The sequence below is a fragment of the Melospiza melodia genome, chromosome 21 (genome assembly GCF_035770615.1).
Source record: "Melospiza melodia melodia isolate bMelMel2 chromosome 21, bMelMel2.pri, whole genome shotgun sequence".
In the NCBI taxonomy this organism is placed as follows: Eukaryota; Metazoa; Chordata; class Aves; order Passeriformes; family Passerellidae; genus Melospiza; species Melospiza melodia.
This window is the reverse complement of record NC_086214.1, coordinates 10652494-10672014: the sequence shown is the minus strand read 5'-3', so window position 1 is coordinate 10672014 and position 19521 is coordinate 10652494. Positions and strand designations below refer to the sequence as shown.

Genomic DNA, 19521 nt, shown 5'->3' with positions numbered 1-19521 from the left:
GGGCGCCTGAGGGCAGCGGCGGGAAAGGCTCTGAGGAGGGAGAAGCCCTGAGGGGGAAAAGCCCCCGAGACGCTCTGGGGCCGAGGCTGAGGAGCCGCGCTGGTTCCTCCCCCCCATCACAGACCTGTCGCTTGTTTCCCGCTAAAGACTGAAAGAGGAGTTTAATTTCCCAAAATGTTATTAAAAAAGTGATTCTGCCAAAAGGGACGTTATTGGAAAGATTAAATCTCACTGTAGACAGTGCAGTTGCTGTAATCTCAAGCTTTATCCCAATAAGAAAGCTTTTTGTGTTTTATTAATAGTGTTAGGCTTTTCTGCAACGTGTTCAGAAGAACGTTACAAAATGCTGATTAACAAGCTTTATTTAAAATTATTCCTAAAAGGTCCTTTAAGGAGACTGAACCTTGAAAATTAATGCTGTATCATTTATGAGCCTTGTAACTTGGGACCCATAAAGATGTCCCTTCTTCTCGTTTTCCCACCAGAATTAATTTAAGAACCCATAAAACTTTTATTAAGCCTTTAAAATTCGGTAGCTATGCTGGCAAAATTCTTCCCTTTAATGTTTTTATTGCTTTTTCTTGGTAATCCTTAACAGACTCCCTATCATCTTAACTAATAATCCCTAACATATTTAAGCCATTTTAACAACAAATACTAGTGCCTATGCATAAAAAATAAAAAATCAACAGTTAATTTAATAAAATATGTGAAACACCAGTATCACAAGGGTTAGATGAGAAATTAAGAGATTTAATTGGAGGCACAGTAGATGCCAAAAGGGGCTAAGGATGGTTTTGTTCAGTGTGTTGGGTCTTTGTGATCTCCACGAGTGCCAGGCAGGTGTGAAGCCACTGGTACAGGTATTGGGCTGGAACAGAGAACTGCTGCCACTCTGGTGCTTGAGGGAAACCTGGAACAATAAAACAGCTGGAAATACAACAGGAAAGGTCAAAACCACGAGCAGTGTTACCACAAGAACAGAAAGTCATCCCCTCAGCAGAGTTTACCCTGAATCCAGTAATTCCAGGAATGGTGATGCTTTGAAAAGCACAGCTATATTGTGACAGTGACCTGTCAAGTGCTGACTTTCCACTGTAATTTATCTTATTTTGTGGTGGGTGGACTGCTATATTTTAGTGCTAAACCAACACTTATATTTCAGCTATATGGACATTACCTGATGTTCATTTTAAAGAAATTCCCATAACTGTGAGTTATACCTGCATTCACACCCCTGATCTGACACTGCTCTCTCAGAATAGGTTCCATCCTGGGAAACCAACCTCTCCTAGCACATCTGCAGTTTCCAAAGCTACATTCTTTAATCTAATTACATCGGCATCCCTAACTGCCAGAAAACTGGATGCTCTAGGCCTGTTTTGTTCTTTCCAGTGAATTAGTTTAATATATATGAGAACACATGAAAAGGAACTATCACTGCCTCAAGTGTTTACTCTTTATCAGCAGGCAGGGTACTGTTGATAAATATCCCCAGCTAAAGCAATAACTCTTGTCCACGTTTGGCTTTTAACAGGCCTCTCAGACTGGTATTAGATCACAAAGAGAGAGATCTCAAAGAGAACAAGTAATTTCTCTTACAGATATATTACAAATAATAATAACAGCCTCTTGACTGCTCTGGCACCAAAAAAGCTCACATTCATTAAAGGAGTAAAAGACAGACTGACAAAGAGCTCCTGTCTATGGCCCCTGAGTACACTGAGCACTTGGCAGATGGTGTTGATGAAGAGGAGAGCTCACACTGTGTGTTCCTGTTTGGAGATGGGTCAGTCCCCAGGGCAGGGCACAGAGGTCTGAAGCAGACTCGCTTGCCAAAAGGACTATCATTCTTCATTTGTCTTTACATGCTGCTTGCCAAAAGAACCCTCATTCTTCATGCTTATCGGGAGCTTTACAACGAGATCACTTGTTCTGGAAGGTTTCAAAGCTGATCTGCTCCCCTTTCCTGAAGGCAGTGCATTTTGAGTCTAAATTTAACAGGTTGATTTCTATTGACCAAAAAAACACTGCTGATATTGAGGACCCGTTACCTGTTGTTTAATCTGTTGTGAAATCAAAGTTAATTTCTGAAGTAAGGCCCATAAAAGCATTCAGCTGAATGTTACCATTGACACAGTTTCATTGTTGAACTGTACCTGGTAACCTCCCAATGAGTTTATGATATTTACCAGTGATGAGGTCCAGCAGCAGCTCTGCTTCAACTTGCACAGATGAAGCAGTTGGATCAAAGCAATAAATCTCCTGAATCAAATTGTCATCGAGTTTCTGCAATGCAGAGAACAAAAAGATTATGGTGTTTGTGAAAAGCTTACAGAATAAAAGATGCATGAGAAACATATAGGAAATCTATAGGCAATTAATTATTTCACTGCCATTTCCCCCTTGGCAAATTCCACTGCGTCTTCCTGGAGGGGGAATAATAGAAAGCAAACTCTAAAGAATTTGAATTCTCACCATTTTACAGTGAGTCCAGCACTCAATGTCTTCTGACCCCTTCCAGTCTGGATGCAAAAGCAGCAGCACAGCCTTAAGCACCTCGTATACCAGAGCTGGGGGTTCTGCCCAGCTCTTTAATCCATCAAAGCTCTCAGCACCGAGTTTCAGGACACACTCACGCAGATCCTGCAGCATGAACCGGTGGAACAGAATCCCTGCGTGCCTCACATTTGTCACATGTTCTGCCTCTGCAATCAAAAACAAACCTCTCCAGAAGCTGCTCAGAAACATCTCAGAAACATCTGCTACTGAGGACTTTCACTGCTGACTGACAGTCACTGTGCTAGATCCCTGAGGGCAACAAGGTGTCTGCTTCACACCTCTGATTTCAGCGCCAAGTACCCTGTGAGCCAGAGTTAAAATCTGCCCATTCTGTTTAACTCCACTCTGCTAAGCTCTGAGGCTTGCTCGGGAGTAGTTTATATGTACCAAGGATTTGTATTTGTCTTTCCATACTTGTAGGAAGGATACTTTTAATATAGTTTTACTGAGATTCCTAATTTCACCCCAAAAACTATCTCACATCTGTATGCACAATACCCAGCACTTGTGTTGGTTCTCTTTCCTCTAGAAACCTCTGCAGGATCTCTGAGCAGGCAGCTTGGGCCATCTTTAGCATTTTCTGCAGGTCTTTCTGTTCCTGAGGTGGTAATTTCTTGTTCTCGCCGATGCTGATATCAAATATGCCGAGAGTGTGTCTTGATAGGTCATGGAGAGGTACTGCAATGTGGTGTTCTCCATAGATAGAAGTGAGAGTGACCTCTGAACTGTCTGTGCACTTGAACAGGTAACCTCTGAAATGAAATGTGCTAGGGTTTACAATCCTAGTTTGTTTTGGTGATTTACTTAGTGTATATAAGATGTCATTCATCTCTTGTTCTTAAAATAAAGGTATTACATTACTAAATCGTAGTTTGCTTCCTTGAACTGAAGTTTGCACAGCTCTAAGTATCATTCAAGGCATGTACACAAAGGAAAAAATAGCATTGGGAACATGATATGACTTAGTCAAGGTGATTGCTGAAAATCATGAGAATTTAACAAATCTTGCTTTAAAAGCAGTTTGCTGTTTCTAACTGCATTGACGTTTGTTCTAGACAGTTTTATAAAAAGTAAAAACAGCTGCTGGAACTGCAAATGGCTGTTCAACTTTGACAACAAGGATGATACACTTAAAAGACAAGTCTGAGGATCTTGGCAGTGGAAGGAAGCAGAGAATTTAAGGAAATGACACTAATATGGCCAGGAAAAAATACAGATTATTCTAAAGAGCAAAATGGTTCAGTGTAAGCTGCAATCCTGCAAACCTTGGCAGCTCAGCTGGTAAACATTAAATCAGGAGTTTTTGCAGCCTACAGTCAAAGAAAAAATACTCCTCAGCCCTTCAGAGTTCAGTGCCCTGTGCATACACACCAGAAGCCTTGATAGTGAGAGAGCTGCAGCCAGACACTCTCAGGGCTGTACCAGGGCCTTCAGGTAATGTGGGTCAGCCTGGTGCAGGTTACTCAAGGAGCAGAGGGGAGCAGTCCCATTGCAGGTGCTGGAGCCTACCTGAGGATGTTTTCCTCTCTGAGGAGAACAACAGGAGACTTGTGGATTTCCTTTTGTCCTGTGTTATCTGTAGTGATCATCTTGCACAGAACATAGTTCTGCCAGAGAGAAAAGAAAGGTTTAGCTGCATCCAAGAAAAGAGCAGACATTTTGAAGCTTGGAGAGGGAGAAAATGGTTTCTTATAGGAAACTCACATGTACATTCAAGAGTAATGGGATTGTTTAAAGACATCTCCCAACACTGCTAAGTTTTCTTCCCAGAGATGGGTGAAGAATGTGCCCTGGACCACCCTCAGCCAGACTATTTAATCCACCCCAGGCTCTACACTGAGGAACACCCACAGGCCTAGAAGTTTCCATTCTGTTTCCCATCCTCTTGAGTCCTCTCTCATGTCATGTTTGTGTCAGTGTGTCTTGACACATGAAAAGCACAGAGGGGACCGAGTGACCTGGCTATCAGGCAGCTAACAAGGGAACAGTGCTGAGCCTGGAATGACAACAGAACACTGCCAACATAAACCATGCTTATCAGAGGAAGCAGCTGAATTATGACTGCAGCAGATGTCATACAGAGTTTGGGATGACACGGGATCAGTCCTAAATATTGCATATACTTTTTGTGTTCTTAACTCACTGGTACATGAAGTGACAAGCTTCCCAGGGCCTGAGTGCCTGCTGAACAACTGGAATATGACCTGCATGGAGCAGGGCTGCCTTTACAAGCTGGCTAATTGGGAACCAGTCACTTCCTGAGCTGTATTTATATCTTGGCTGCTGACATAAGTTCAGGAGAAAAAGCTAATATATTAGCTGGAACATTCTCTTGTCCCTGTAAAATACCATAATTTTGACATGCAGAGGGTCTCCAGAGAGAAGCATTTCCCTTAGTGGAAATCCCAGAGAGCAAAGCGATGGATGGATGGATGGATGGATGGATGGATGGATGGATGGATGGATGGATGGATGGATGTAGGGTTCTGCTCTGTTGGTTGCTATGCAGCAGTGAGCACTGAAGTAGGAGAATACACCCTTTTCATATGGAGAAAGGATTATACTAGCAGTGCTCTTGAATTCTTTTACATGGAAGGATGAAAAGAATGAAGAGGGATCTCCTTTACAGAGGGAATCTTCCATCTCTACCTTTGTAGCCCTTTTGTTGCATGAGCAGGCACAAGAATCTTGTGCAGGTTTCAGCTTTAATGATAAAACCACTGGAAAAACACAGGCAGGTGGAGATGGCATTTCCTCTCTAAAGCAGCCTTTGAGCCCCTGATGATTCCAGAGCTTTTCTCTGCAGTACCTTGTCTGTGCCAGGTTCCACCAGATAGATTGTGACAGCGTGGATGCTGGGTGTCCTGGGATACAGCCAGTCCAGAGCAGTGGCAGCCACTTGGAGGACATGTTCCCTCATGCAGATGTGGTGGTAGGCTTTGCTGAATGCATGGCAAACTCCCTGTGAAAGCAGAATCCTCCAAGTGAGCCAGACAATTTCACACAATTTTGGAGAAAAAAGCTGGGGAAATGTTCATGTTGTAACAAATTGCTTTAGTCAGAATTTGTAAAGTGGAAAAGTGACTGTGAAATGTCCCTTATCAAATGATGCCCTGAAGTGCTCAGTACCCAGTCACGGCCAAGTCCTTAACCAGACAGAGCTGATTTTTAGTGGAAATAGCCAAATGGGCCGCTAAGGTTGGCTTGCTGCGCTCCCTGCTGCCCAGATGATGCATCCGCAGTGAGGCTGATCCCAAAGAGCATTCCAAATAAATCCGGGGAACTGTCACTTTTCATTATTCCACCACGTAAAAAGTCAGGTTTTGTGTCATTTTATAAAAACGAACACAAATATGAGATCGAGAGCTTGAGGAAATAAAAGCTGCTACCTTTGGACTTTGCACAAAAGGTCAATTAACATCCTAGTCAGGAGAAGATGAAATAAATTATTGATGAAGTGATACCTCATAATAAATTTCAGATAAGATGCTAATCAGGAGGATACTGATAAGGTGCTCTCCTTTTACCATATACTGCAGAAGGGGACCCACAGATATGTTTTTAGTTGTACATCTTACATTTACTCAGAACAAACATGTAAAATTCACAAATTTTTTTGCAGGCTGGAGTAACAAACTGCTTTCTGATGGTGCCCACCTCATAGAAAGTGATCTCATGGGTCAGAAAGATGGATGTATGAGTCTGGTCCCAAAGAGTGTCAAGTCCTAGAATGCCAAAAACTCTCCAATGAGCATCATGCAGGGGCAGCACCAGGAGAGAACCTTTCTTCTCCTCCTCAGGGTCATCAGAGCTCCAGAAGTGGATGTTTCCGTGGTGCTGAACTCTTGGAACATAGATTGGCTTTCCCTGGTCAATGACTGCAAAGCTGAAATATAAATTTATGACAAGGTTTGTCAGGAGGAGCAGAAAACCTTTAGTGAAACAGTAAATACTGCAGCTTTGATCTCTCCCTGTTTTCTGGCATCAGAGAAGGAAGGTGTGAGCTCCATACCCTGACCATACTCAGCAATACCACATTTACCACTTGCATCCCAAAGGCAGTGGTAATAAAGAGGCACTTTTCATCTTTAGTACATTTTAAAAACATCAGCTAATGAATGGAATGAGAAGGAATACAGAAGCAAGTAGCAGTTACATTTAATAGGTTAGAGGCAGCAATGTTTAAAGAGACAAATACATCTGGCTTTTGGAAATGACAAATGAAGAAGCATGAAAGCTGTTTATAGCATAAACACTAGGGAAGGAAAGGCATTGTTCTCAAAAATATCCTGTGGATATAAACTGGCATAAGGGAATTAATTTTTAAAGTGGAAAATGTAGGCCCAATGCCACAGACATTTGCTAAAGGATGAGATTTATTAGACTGTGAGCTAATCTCCCCAAGGAAAGGAGAGAAATCCCAAACAGAGCAGTTCTAGGCAGACCATGTGGAATATGTATAGGATATTGGATCATTCCACAACAGTCTCTTGGGAGATTTCCTCTCTGGAGTACTCCATTAACCTCAGTTTCCAGAGCATCCCAAACACTGCCCCATCCATTCCAAGCAGTTTAGAGGAAAAGGAACAGGTATTTGCAGCTTTTCTTACCTGATTCCTTTCATCTCTCTGTGCAGTACTCTGTTGAGGATGTAGGGAGCATTGTCTCCGGTGCAGGCCATGTAGCGCAGGAGAACCTGGCCCTGCTCTGGGGAGAGCTGGTTCTCCTCCAAAAGGGCAATGTATGCACTGATTGTCTTGTTATTCCCGTGGGCTTCCATGTCCTAGCAACCAAATGTTCCCCATTACAGCCTGTACATTAGCCACTGGCACTTAATTAATGCACTTAGCAATTGTTTAATTTTTGCTGAGATGCTGCTCTGGGTCACCGAGTTTGTGTGCCACCAACCCCATGACGTGGCTGTGTCTCTGTGACAAGCACAAACACTCAGTATTTTGATTGGCAAGGGAAACTGATTTCCTTTTTCCTGTTGCTAATGGAAGGAGTAAATAGAAAAATAATCCCTAACTATAATCTGTGCCTAAGAAAATGTCCTATGGATTTCTTCTCCAATAGGAGATTTCTTTAAGAAAAAAAAAAACAAACAAGTACCAGAGTTGCCACATTTACAAACCTAGACAATACTGCAAGAACACTTCAGCTACACTGAGAGAAGTTTGGCTTTGAGGAGGGCTTTAATGTTGATAAAAACATCTAAAGTTGCAGCTAAAAACTAAAAATGAAACTATTTCCACTACAAATTAACCATCTTTTCCCAAACTGACTCTGGTGTGTTTCATCTCAGAAGCTCCAAAACTACAACTATGGATTTCCAGATCTGCCCTGAATCAGCTCTTCCATAAGTGAGATAAAATTATCCCTGAGATTCCTTCAGCACTGGGAGAGCAAGGATGCCTACCTGGTACAGGGCCTTGATCACTGCTTTGTACACTGGTTCCATGTTTGTTCCACTGGTTTCAGCCGCTTTCTGGATATCCTGCAGCCATTTCCTCCTGGCTGAGCTTTGCAAGCTCTTGATGTGACTTTGTTCCACACTTGTGGTCAGGAAACTCACCAAGTTATCCATAGTTTGATCCTCATTGCCAGTGAACTTGGAAGCAATTAATTCAAGGAAAATCTGGAATGCCTTTGGGGTTATCTTCCCCACTTTACCGAGCTGTGGGTATCGGGAGCAAATCTCTTCCTTTGCTAGTAGAAAAAAAAAAAGAAAATAAGAGGGGAAATTTAGTTGATTAATCAGTTTTGCAAAATAGGAAACAAACAAGACTTAAACAGGCTTTGGGTGGAGTCTATGCAGCCCATCCTTCTAGGCTTCTTTTAGCTCTCTCCTACATGGAAGCGGGCACATTGCCCAGTAATCTCCAGTTTCCAGACTGGACGCATCCTTTTCTCAAGATGCCTGCTTCCCTCCTATGAGAAAGAGTCCCGCACAGCCCTGGTTTAGGCTCCGCAGCGGGTCTGTCAGGGCTGTCCCAGCGCGGGCAGGCTCTGCCCGGCCCGGCTCTGGGCTCACGGGGGTGCTCTTGCACAGCCTGAGCAATGTGCAGGCGCTGCCTGGCTCCGTGAGAATGGGGTTCACGCCGTCTCTGACTGATGCTTCCATCATCCTTTCTGCATCCTGTTTTCAAATCCGAGGATGTCCCTGCTCATGGCAGGGTGTTGGACTAGATGATCTTTACACGTACCTTCCAATCCAAGCCATTTTGTCATCATTATCACAGATTTTAGCTGAAGAAGTAGCAAGTACTAATTTGGCCTCAATTACGGTGGGGCCATGATGCTTAATGCTGTCTTATCCAGCCCATCATCTAAGGAACATTTCAGTATTCTAATTTAACTTCTGATTTTCTGACAGAACTAGGATGGAGAATTTTTTGATCATATAAAGCATTTGGATTTTTACCTCCACTTTCTCCTCACTTTGAAGAAAGGGATATAGAAAAAAATAGACATGAAGTTGAATGTGCTATGATCACTTCTTCCACTACTGAGACACAGCATAATGAATTATTTTTCCCTTTATATCCAATGTTACACTTTTCACTTGCAAGGACAATCAAATAACTCTACTCACTTTTTACTCTGTTTCCATCCAGGAGAAGTGCAATATTTGTGAACCCTTCCCCCAGACCTGCTTGTCCCACACCCTTGAGGCATTAGGTTGAGGCTGCTAGAAATAATTCATGCTGCTGCTAGGTGGTATTGATTTTGCTATTCTCCCTTTCTATTTATTTGTCCTTTAGTTTATGAGCCCTTCATGGAAGGGACTGTGTCCTTCCATATTTCCATGGTATGTTCTGGCATGCTTTGAATGCAAGAGAGCAGTGAGCTGCCAGTTTCTCCTGGCTGGACAGCCTGGAGATTATTTACAGTGACATGCTGGTGTGTTCCCCACCCCACCAGCTGCCTTCAGTGAGCTAAAGGATAAAGAGATTTTGGTGGTTGCCAAAGTGAGCCATTTTTAGCGCTTTGCAGCAGAACAAGCAACATGAAGATGAGCATGGAGATGAAAAAACCACACCTGTCCACCCAAGCACACATGCAGAAATGTTCTTAATTGCTAATACAGTGTTTCAGAGCACCTTATGCCCACATGTTAATATGCATGAGGCTGCCAGACAGGTTCAGGTGAACATGCAGCATTTCTGCTGGACTAAAGTCTTTTCTATCAAGGACCAAATGTGCTGAGTTTATGCAGTGAAACAACCAACAGAGAAGTGATACTCAAAGCTGCTCTGTAATTCATAAGAGCTGTGTGACAGTGTGAATAACTACAGGCTATTTGAGATCTATAAGGAAAGCTGTTCTCTCCTGTGAGGTACATTCCTGCTGGAAGCACAGCAAAATGTATCTATTAAAAATAGCTGGATTACACAGATGGACTGGACTAAAAGTGCAAACACGTCCTCAGGCTTTATGTGTGCTTTTTCACTGCCATATCACATGTATACATTACATGTTACAGCTGAAATAATTTTTCAACTCATCTCCAGGTCATTAAACCATTGGACTACTTCTCTGCCTGGGAATCTTGCGCAGGAGGAGGGGATGGAGCAAGGCATTAACAAATAAGTCTGGGTAACAGTTCCTTCCTATTTTACACCTCATAGTGTGTATGCTTGTGACTGCTTGCACAACCAAACTGGTGCTTGCAGCAGCCTCATTAGCCCTGTCACTGAATGGTTGAAGGCCTCCTGTGTTGTTCTGACAGAGCAGAGATTTCTCCTTACCCTCCATCAAGGCCTCTTTTCCCTTGTGTCCCTTGAATGTGCTCAGAACAGTAATCACCTCTTCCAGGTCCAGAGACCCACATGCTTTGCTGTCCCACTTTTCAAACAGTGCCTCCAAAAGATGTTTCCTTTGGGCCATGTGAGAGAAGCCGTGAATCTGCAACAGAGGAACAGGTGTTTGGTAACTCCTGGACACTGATGCTGGACACTACACAAATGGGGGCACTACACAAGTGTAAAAATTCAAAATTCTGCAGTGGTTGTGCTAATCACATCATTCCTATGGGCCAGGCCAAATCTGTACATACAGGGCTCAGACTTAAGAGATGAATCATTAAACCTGGGAGATAACTTAGAAACACTAAACACAGGTGACAGTTCAGTTTACCAGGTAGGATTTAAGGTGATGTCAGCTCAGGTAAGTGCAAGTTTCCCAGAACACAACTGTCTCCCCAGCAAGAGCTAACCACAGCCTTGTCAGTGACATCAGAGATGTGACAGTTCATATTTCTGTACACTGTTGTTTTACTGGTGCTGCCCTGAAGTGTGTGGGCTCCAAGCAAACACATGTTACCATTTGTCCTCTAAACCCAGCATGGAGGGATAACTGGCTGGAGTGAATTCTCTCAAAGGCCAAAATCCTGGCAGTGTGTGCTGTGTTCAGTGAGGACTATGGAGCCGTCAGATCCAATATCTCATTCAAATTAGGTCAGCAGCACAGAGGGAAACCAGAAGGAGGACAACACAGCTAGAGAAATGCACCACAAAACAGACTTGAAGTGATATGAGGCACACTGATGCTGGGCATGAGGAAGGAGAATATTTTTTTTACAACACATGGCAAGAGCACATTTTAACTTAAAACCAAATAAGCCTGTGCCCATTTACATCCAGCCATGCACATAGCAAACCCAAACACACTTGTTTTAAAATCCTCCCCAAACATCCACAACCTTCTGTGTACACGCCAGTGCAGTAGGTCAGAGATCAGGTTCTTGGCTATTATAAAGGTGAATAAGCAGAATGGAATGTTTTGGGCTCTTTCACAATTAACTATCAACTGTTGTCTCACTGAGTCCAGCTCTAGGACAGACAGACAACCTCTAACAGGATGAGTCTGTCATCACTTCCAGAGCTGAGGGCTAGGGAGGGAGCATCTGTATGAAGACAGAGGGGTAAAAGGTCTCCTGAAGGAACAGGGGATGCAAGGCTGCAAGTGGAGAGCTCTGCCAGCACCAGATTAACAGTTGACTTTGCAAAGTGTTTGTGGGCATTTGCTTGATTTTTGTTTGGACATGAGATCAGCAAAACTTATCAATATTTACTTTTTCTCGTTGTTTAATTTTTTCCTCTGCTGTCTGTTTGAATTCTCTTTTCATAAATGCAATAAGCCTCTTCAAAGTAGGCAGAGAAATGTCTTCACCAACAAAATTGTCCATGAGCTGTACAAACTGTGGCAGGGTGAGGCAGCTTGCAGCAAAGCTGCAAGGATCCTGATGGTCCTGAATCTCTGCCACACTGGAAGCTGAGTCTGAAAGGCAGAAAGCACAGTGTGTCACAGGAAGCCAAATGCTGCCCTAAAGCCAACCACGTGGCAGCTATCAACACAGCCCTCAATCCTGCACTTCCTATCCAGGGAAATTACAGCTGAATACAGACTGACTCCATGCTGAGTAAAGGCCTTAATCTGCTTATACTGCTCTAATAGCAGCTCTGCAGACCCAGTCTGGCATGGATGCCATCCTGCAGCCAGGTCAAACCCTGACTGCAGGTGAGCTGGAATTGCTGTTACTCAGCAGGGGGCTGTCTGAGACAAAGGGACTGCTGTCCCAGACGGACAGGATGCACACCCAAGGACTGACTGAAGGACAGGGTAGTGCTGAGCACTGGAAGTTAGCACAGAAAGCTGTAGGTCCCAGGGGGCTGTACCATCAGCTTTACATGGAGAACCTGTCACTGGGTTGTTCAGACAATGCAGGCCCAGTTCTTGCAGTGTTCTAAACACTGAGACACAAGAGTGTTCACAGAGTGCTAGCAAGGAGGTTGGCCCTTCTAGGATGTTTAAGAAAATACCTCTTTGAAACACAGTTGTCTGATCACAGCCTTCCTAGAACAAAGGCCTTTGTAGACAATGAAGTAGGATCATCCTTTGGAAACACAGTGAGAGATTAAAATAAAAGGTTCCTGCTAGATGATCTCATAGCTCATCTCCCTATAGGCAGTCACAGTCTAAAAGTTATTTAAGTAATTTCTAGATGTAATGTGCTCAGGTTCCTGTCTTGCTATGGTAATATTACAGAGTGAAACAGAACATAAAGTTTCTCCTTATTATAAAAATGCTGCTGCTTCACAATGTCCCTACTTGAATTAAAGTGTCTGCTCAGGGCCTTGAATACAGATCACCAGCAAAGTGACTCACCTGCCTCCTGTGAGAGGAATAAGCTCTGAAACCTTGGCAGAAAACACCATGCTGAGAAGATAGCAAAGCTTATGGTCTTCTCTACTCAGAAATCATTCACATGATTTTGAAATGGATTTAAAACACCCTGTAGTTAAACCAATCTAAACATATACATAGAATCTGATTAAAGTCTGTCAGAAAAAAGAAAATACTTTACCCTGGTCATGCAGTCTTGTCTCTGAGGTTGTCTGTTGGTCAGACTGGCTCTCGCTTGCAGAGGTCTCTTTCATAGCCTGTTGGGAATCAGTGTCTGTCACAGCTCCCTCTCCTGAGGCTCCTGTGCTTGTACCTTCATGTGAGGCTCCTGTAACTCCACTGCCCTCTCGACTCACTTGCCCTTCTGATCCAGGTTCTCTGTCTGAGGTATAATCTTCTTCTGGTTTTGTTTCTGTCTCAGGCTCACTACCCAGAATGGCTTCCTCTGGTTTTCCAGATCCAGGTTCTCCATCCAAATCAGCAGCTTCAAGGCCAGTGCTGTCCACTGCTGAAATGGCCTCCTCACCTTCCTTGCTCACTTCAGGAACACTTGGCTCTGCTGCTTCACTTTCCTCCTTGGAAATTCCTCCAGTCTCAGTTTCACTCATGTCCTTTTCTTCAACAGCTCCTTCTGTAACACTGGTGCTCATTCTGTCAGTCTCTTGCTTATCATCATCTACAGATTCATATTCTAAATTCTCTGCCTCAGAAATTTCCGTTTCAGACCAGATCAAACTTACACTGACTTCCTCACAAACTTCCTGGTCATCAAGGCTTCCCCATAAATCAATAAGATTAATATCTTGCAGCTCAATTATTGGCCCTAAAACAGAAAAAAATATGTGTAAGCTGATAGTGTCTACTGGTTTTATCTTCTCTAGTATTGCATAAGAAAATTTAAAGAAGAAAGGTAATGCCAAGTAAATACAAACTACCAGAAAGTATCTTCTGCAAAGACACATCTCAGGAACACAAAACTTCAGAATAATGTCTTTGCCTGCAGAGATCTACTCTTCTGGCTAAGTATTACACCACTTTTCCTTTGAAATAAATATTTAATCATTCTCCACACTTAGAAGGAGGGATGTAATTCACCTTGCATTTGATCTCAGCAATTAATAAATGCCCAATATCTTTAAAATATTTTACTTTCATGCAGATGATTCCCTCCGTTTTTTCTTTCTGGAGGTATTTTAGTGCAAACCCGAAATTAACTTCTAATAATCATTTCAGAAATAGTCTTTCTTTAATTCTGTTTCCCAAAAAGTACTTCAGAATTTTGTAGCAAGGAAAACTTTTGGATGCTGAAGCATTTCTGAACATTGCATCACAGTTTGCCAAATGTGCTTGCAAATTCTGGGGTATAGATCATAGAAGTCATTTTGGTCCCATTTTTGGGCTCTGTTCACATCTGGTAACACTTATAAAACATATCTGAACCATCCAGCCTTGTGTGGACTCTCAATGTTTTAACCACAACTGAAACATTCCATGTGCTCACATTCTCTGGGGTTCCAGAGTTGCAACTTATGACTCGTGGACCTTCTGTCATAGAAGTGTCTCAGCAGGGACAGTATTTTTTTTCTATTCAAGACACCAACCTAGACAAAAAGATTACAATTATTGGGTTTTTCCTGTGGTTCTTTGACTTACATCAACATTTGCAGCACTACAAAGGCACCATAAGCAAAGAATTACCCGTGGCTGATAATTATCCATTACCAGAACATCACTACAAATTCCAAAGAAGTTAATTTATTTCATAGAGGCAAAAATTTCTTCTGGGCTGAGCTGGAACTCTCCACACATATTACTTTGCAGGCTCTTCCTTTTCCATGTCCTTGACAAATTACAGTGAGATAATTGTAACTGTTCTGCCAGAGGAGTTCTTGGTGTAAAGATCAAAGCTTCAACACTTCATACTCTCAGGACAGATATTGATTGCCTGACAGTACCATGGAAGAATTTCCATCTATTATGGGCTGTGCTGTGTTACCTTAGTGACTGCACATTGTAGTTTGGTTTTGTGCCCCTTCATCTCCTTTGAAGTGTGATGTATTGGCCTGGAAACATAATTAGTCCAAAAATCTGAGCTATTATGACAACCTCCCTAATTTCCTTTAAAAATTCAAAGACATTTGACCAGAGAGGTGAGAGAGGCATCAGCAGTTCCAGTGCAGAGGAAGGTGCAGAGTTTATTAAATCCTTGTTGCTCAGGGTAAGTGTACACAGATGATAAACCCAGGAAAAGGCAATGAAATGGGTCATTTCCAATCAGGAAATTGTGGGGTTTAAAAAGTGCAGCAAACTAAATGGTTGCAAGTTTTCCATTTTATGATGTATTCCCATTGTCATTATTTAAATCCTGTCACCTTTGTAGTCTCCCTCCCATTAGTGAAATAAAGCAGTTAATTAGGAAACAGATTTACTTAAGTTCATTATTTGTAGTGAATAGCTTTCCATCTGAATTATTGATTTCCTTTTCACATTTCGTTCTTAGATTAAAAACTGCAAAATGTAAATTTCACCAGGCTTTTAATTTCTTGTGAACTTTGCCTGCCCTTAAACTAAAGAAATAAAGGAAGAATTTTGCTGATCTTTTCTGGAAATTAGCTCAAGATGACTGCATTGTTTATAACCTGAAACTGTAATTATTGGCAGCAATAGTTAAAAACAGAGGATATGGAAACAACCCAGAGATACACATCTCACCCACTGGTGAAGTTAATTCTGGAGCTAAGTGAACACATCACATTTGCTGGTACAGCAGCACCTTCCTCTACAAGGAAGGGGTTTTGCCAGTTCTGCAGAAAGGACCAGAACTGAAATGTAAGAAGCCATCTGCTACAATTTTAGTGCTTCAGTATCTGGTAATTTAATTCCTGCTGGTAAAAATAATGCTGGAAGTCAGGGTTGAATTTCAGCTATGGGTGGGTTTGGAACAACAAATATCATCACAGAATTCTGTCCCTACACTTACAAGATGTAGGTCCTGATTCCCAGTATCTTGACATTAACATACAGATACCTTGCACACCCCTGTGCAAACATTTCTTCTTGTTATTTGTCTTTCAGTTGAATATATCAGATCATGCTCTGATCCATTTAGGAGATGCACAAACACACAATGTTTTAAAGGTGTTCCCAGATCACTGTGGAATATTTGGATCCTCCATTCAGTATTTCCATTACACACACTTAATTTTCCATTCAAATTTCCTCAGCTGTTACTCATCACAATCATCTGCTGGTTGCCCAAACTTTGCAGCACTAATGCATAATTTTACTTCATTAAAATGGGAATAGACGAATTAAGTACTATTAAAAAGAAAATAAGGACGTTGTTTTGGGATTCAGTTACCTTTTTGTCATATTAAAATAATATAATTGAAGGATTTAAATAACTCAAATTCTTGAAGAATTTTTTGTTCTTTAGATCCAAAAATTTTATTTTTATATAAAAACAGGTAAATATAAAAAAAAATAGATAAAATAGCTGAAATTGTCAAATATTAATAGGGATTTATTTACTTATTTAAACATTTCCAATTTACATAGATTTGCCATTTTAGCAGGGGTTCCTGTTATTTCAGGACACTTTTCCTTACAACCCACCCTGGGAGGAAAATGTCACAGTACAGCCGCCTATAGAAAACAGGAGCTACAACAAGAAACCATTTCCAACTCCTCTCCCCAGCTGTGCTATTCTTCCCAGTTCCTAAATTTAGTAGAAAAGGTGACTTTTCTTTGCACTTGGTGTGTGACTAAGGAGGCTGATGACAGATTCCTGCCCACCTGCCCTTCGTGCTGCACCTTGTGAGCAGGGCAGGTACAGCCTCTCCTCTCTACAACAGAAATCCATCTGTGTTTGTACAGCTGCCCAAAACTCGGGGCAGCTTTAGTGCCCAGGGAGTTGAAACATGTTGACCTAATTTTTTGTCACCTAGATATTGGCAGGTGATGATTCTCAGCTGTTTTCAGCAATGTTCTGTGACCTGTGAGTAATTCCTTTGGCAACACAGACTAAACCAGACTTGCCATTTAATCAGGGATAGGTCAGTGTTTAACCATTTGATTGTTTTTCTGGAAATGTGATGTGTGTATCCTGAACCCTTCAATGAGCTTGTTAGTGAGCAAGAGGGTAGAACAGACATTTAGAAAAGGTCATGAGAAAGCAGACTTTGTTGTTGCTGTATGGCAAGAAAGATAATCAGGGGTGTCTCAAACTACATTGGCTTGAAAACTAATCTCTGACTAAATTAAATTTAATTTTAAAATCCCTTGTTTAAAACATCCTTGGAAATTAATGAAGAGTTATAAAATAAACTGATACAAGTGACCACAGGGACAATAAGTTAAAAATTCACAGAGACATTGCCTTTTGGGGTATTATAGCAGTGATCCAACTGTGTTCTGGGATTGTCTTGGGAATTTTCTGCTGCAGTGGATAGCCCAGGCTGTCCTTCTGAGCTGCCATCCTTCTGGATGCATGCATTTGAAATCATAATAATGATCATGTGGATACCTTCTAATTTGACTGTAATTTAAACACTGCTTTCTCAGCTCCCTGGCCCTAATTGCAGCTCATTGAGGCAGCCAGCCACACTCACCATGCAGACTGGAATAACTGCCTGCTACCAAACAAATGGAAATTAGGAACTGAAACAACTGCTTTGCTGTGCTTTGCAGAATGGGCTCTACAGGTAATGGATCACATTCAAGTGGTAGAAGTCCTTGGGTTACTTTGCATTTTATCTCCCCTGTGGCTACAGTAGAACTTTACAAAAGAAACCAGGCCAGGTTTAAAAGAGCTGCGTGGCCCACACGACACTTGAGTGAACTCAATTTGCAGGGCAGGGCTACCTCGGAGCCTGGAAACCACAGCTCTGTGCTCTGATCAGTTTTTTTTCGGTAGCAGTGGCGTCATTGCTGATAGCTGCTCACTCCTGTTGTGTTAGTGCTTTTGGCTCTTTGCCCCTGAGATTCCACTGGGATTAGCAGCATGGAGATGGTGATTACTGCCACAGAAATAATAGGAAGAAAGTCACTTTAAAACATGAAATGAAAGAAGGGATCCTTTGGAAATCCATGGCAAAGCCAGGACTCAGGTCTCTATATCCTTGTAGGCAGGAGGATCCATCCCAGCCCTTCTTGACAGAGCCTTAGGAAAGTCAAATGTCCCCTAGCTAGGAAGCAGACACATTTCTTCCCTCATCCCTGAAACTGCAGCTTGCCTGCTATTCTCTACAACACACTATTGGTGTTGAAATGAGCCCTGTAATTCCTTTCTCTTGGCAGTAATGACATTATTAGCATGACATTGTAGAGCACAGCTCACTCTGGGTAGGCTCTGCAAGCATAGCTGGAGGAGTGCTGGGTGGAATATAAAATTTATGTTGGGGAGAAAACTGAGGTTAGGGCAACTGCTTGCTCTGTAGGAGCCAGCAACTGCCAAACTGAGGGTACTCATAACAAGTACCACACTTTTTGGATGAAGCCCAAGTTTTTAGCAATAGTTTATGCCATTGATTCTTCAGTTCTTACTATTTACTGGTTTTCTAATGAGTCTAGCACTTTTTTTGTTTGCTTTTTAATGGAGGTGCAGGTGCACTGAGACGATGATAGATAGAGTTTAAAGCTGCTGAAAACCAAATTATGGCTTTTGAGTTTCAGTTCCAGCTCTGTAACTGACTTACTGTATTTTAATTTCCTGTCCATAAACTGTGGCTGAAGTTCACAGTACTGTTCTCAGAGAGGCTGTAAAGGTGGATTATCTTGCATTTTAAATTTTAACTATGAGATTTATTGATAGAAGCCCTTCTGATCTACAAAGTAATGCAACATAATTAATGCAATATATGTAATTATTGAAGTAATGTGCACATTTGTTAAAGTCAATCTACATCAGATTAGCTTTGCTGAAATGTGGCTGAATAGATAAATTAGCACTCAAATATTCTGAACGTGCTGTGGAAGCAGGTAATTTTTTAGAATTAAAGGCCATGGTTAATTTTTTCTCCAGAATCACCAAACTTCAGTCCCAAGTCATCAATTTAGCTAATTCAGTTTCTAATTAGCCATCAGTTAATAGGCTGTTGGATGTTTCTGTGTCTAAGAACTATGAATTTAACAACAGTGCAGCAGCTATTGTTCTCTAAAATACTGCTGAGTAAGCACAAAGAGAGGATCTAGAGCCGAGGAAAAGAAAAAGCAAGCAGTGACCCAGAGAAATACCAAACTGGGAGCATGCCCACATTGAAATTAGGCTGAGCTGCTTTGCCTACCTTGCCACGATCACAAACTCGGAAGAGATCAATAAAAAATTGCCTCCGTGCGTCAAGTCTTGTTGCTTCTTGGAAGTCCTCAGCACACTTATGGAGATATTCCACAATTTCTTGGAACTTGGCACTTGAAACATGTTCAGCATAGGAAAAGATAAGCTATAGAGAGAAAGCAGCAGTGGACATGGTTATCTTTCTTCAAGTATTTTCACCTTTAGTTGAACTCCTAAAAATCTATTGCGTGCAATCAAATATTTGGGAATTTGTAATTTAATCTGCCAACACAACACAGACTTGGTGCCTACTTCATTCTCCCCTTCAGAATAAACAATATTCTCCAAACAAGCCTGGCACACTGCAGAAATGTATGCTGATCAGTTCCTTTCCTGGTCCAGAGACCACTTATCAAGCTCAAGCAGGGATGCTGGATCAGATCCTTCCTATGAAAAGTTGTGGCTTAAGCTCAATTTTCTTGTGGAGGATTTAAGTT

At 41.9% G+C, this 19521-nt stretch overlaps 1 protein-coding gene across 1 annotated transcript in view; it reads right to left on the bottom strand.

Moving 5' to 3' along the window:
- Positions 1-357: 357 nt before the first annotated feature.
- Positions 358-19521, bottom strand: part of EFCAB5 (EF-hand calcium binding domain 5) — a 32771-nt gene continuing 13607 nt past the window's right edge. The window contains exons 6-19 of the mRNA XM_063174015.1: positions 19035-19190; positions 14252-14351; positions 12932-13573; positions 11639-11844; positions 10314-10470; positions 7982-8271; positions 7173-7345; positions 6220-6448; positions 5372-5524; positions 4072-4169; positions 3061-3314; positions 2479-2708; positions 2193-2289; positions 358-913 (exon numbers count right to left, since the gene is read on the bottom strand). Of these exons, the coding sequence (XP_063030085.1) occupies positions 786-913; positions 2193-2289; positions 2479-2708; positions 3061-3314; positions 4072-4169; positions 5372-5524; positions 6220-6448; positions 7173-7345; positions 7982-8271; positions 10314-10470; positions 11639-11844; positions 12932-13573; positions 14252-14351; positions 19035-19190 (2913 nt within the window). The 3' untranslated portion in view covers positions 358-785. The remainder of the gene's footprint in view (positions 914-2192; positions 2290-2478; positions 2709-3060; positions 3315-4071; positions 4170-5371; positions 5525-6219; positions 6449-7172; positions 7346-7981; positions 8272-10313; positions 10471-11638; positions 11845-12931; positions 13574-14251; positions 14352-19034; positions 19191-19521) is intronic.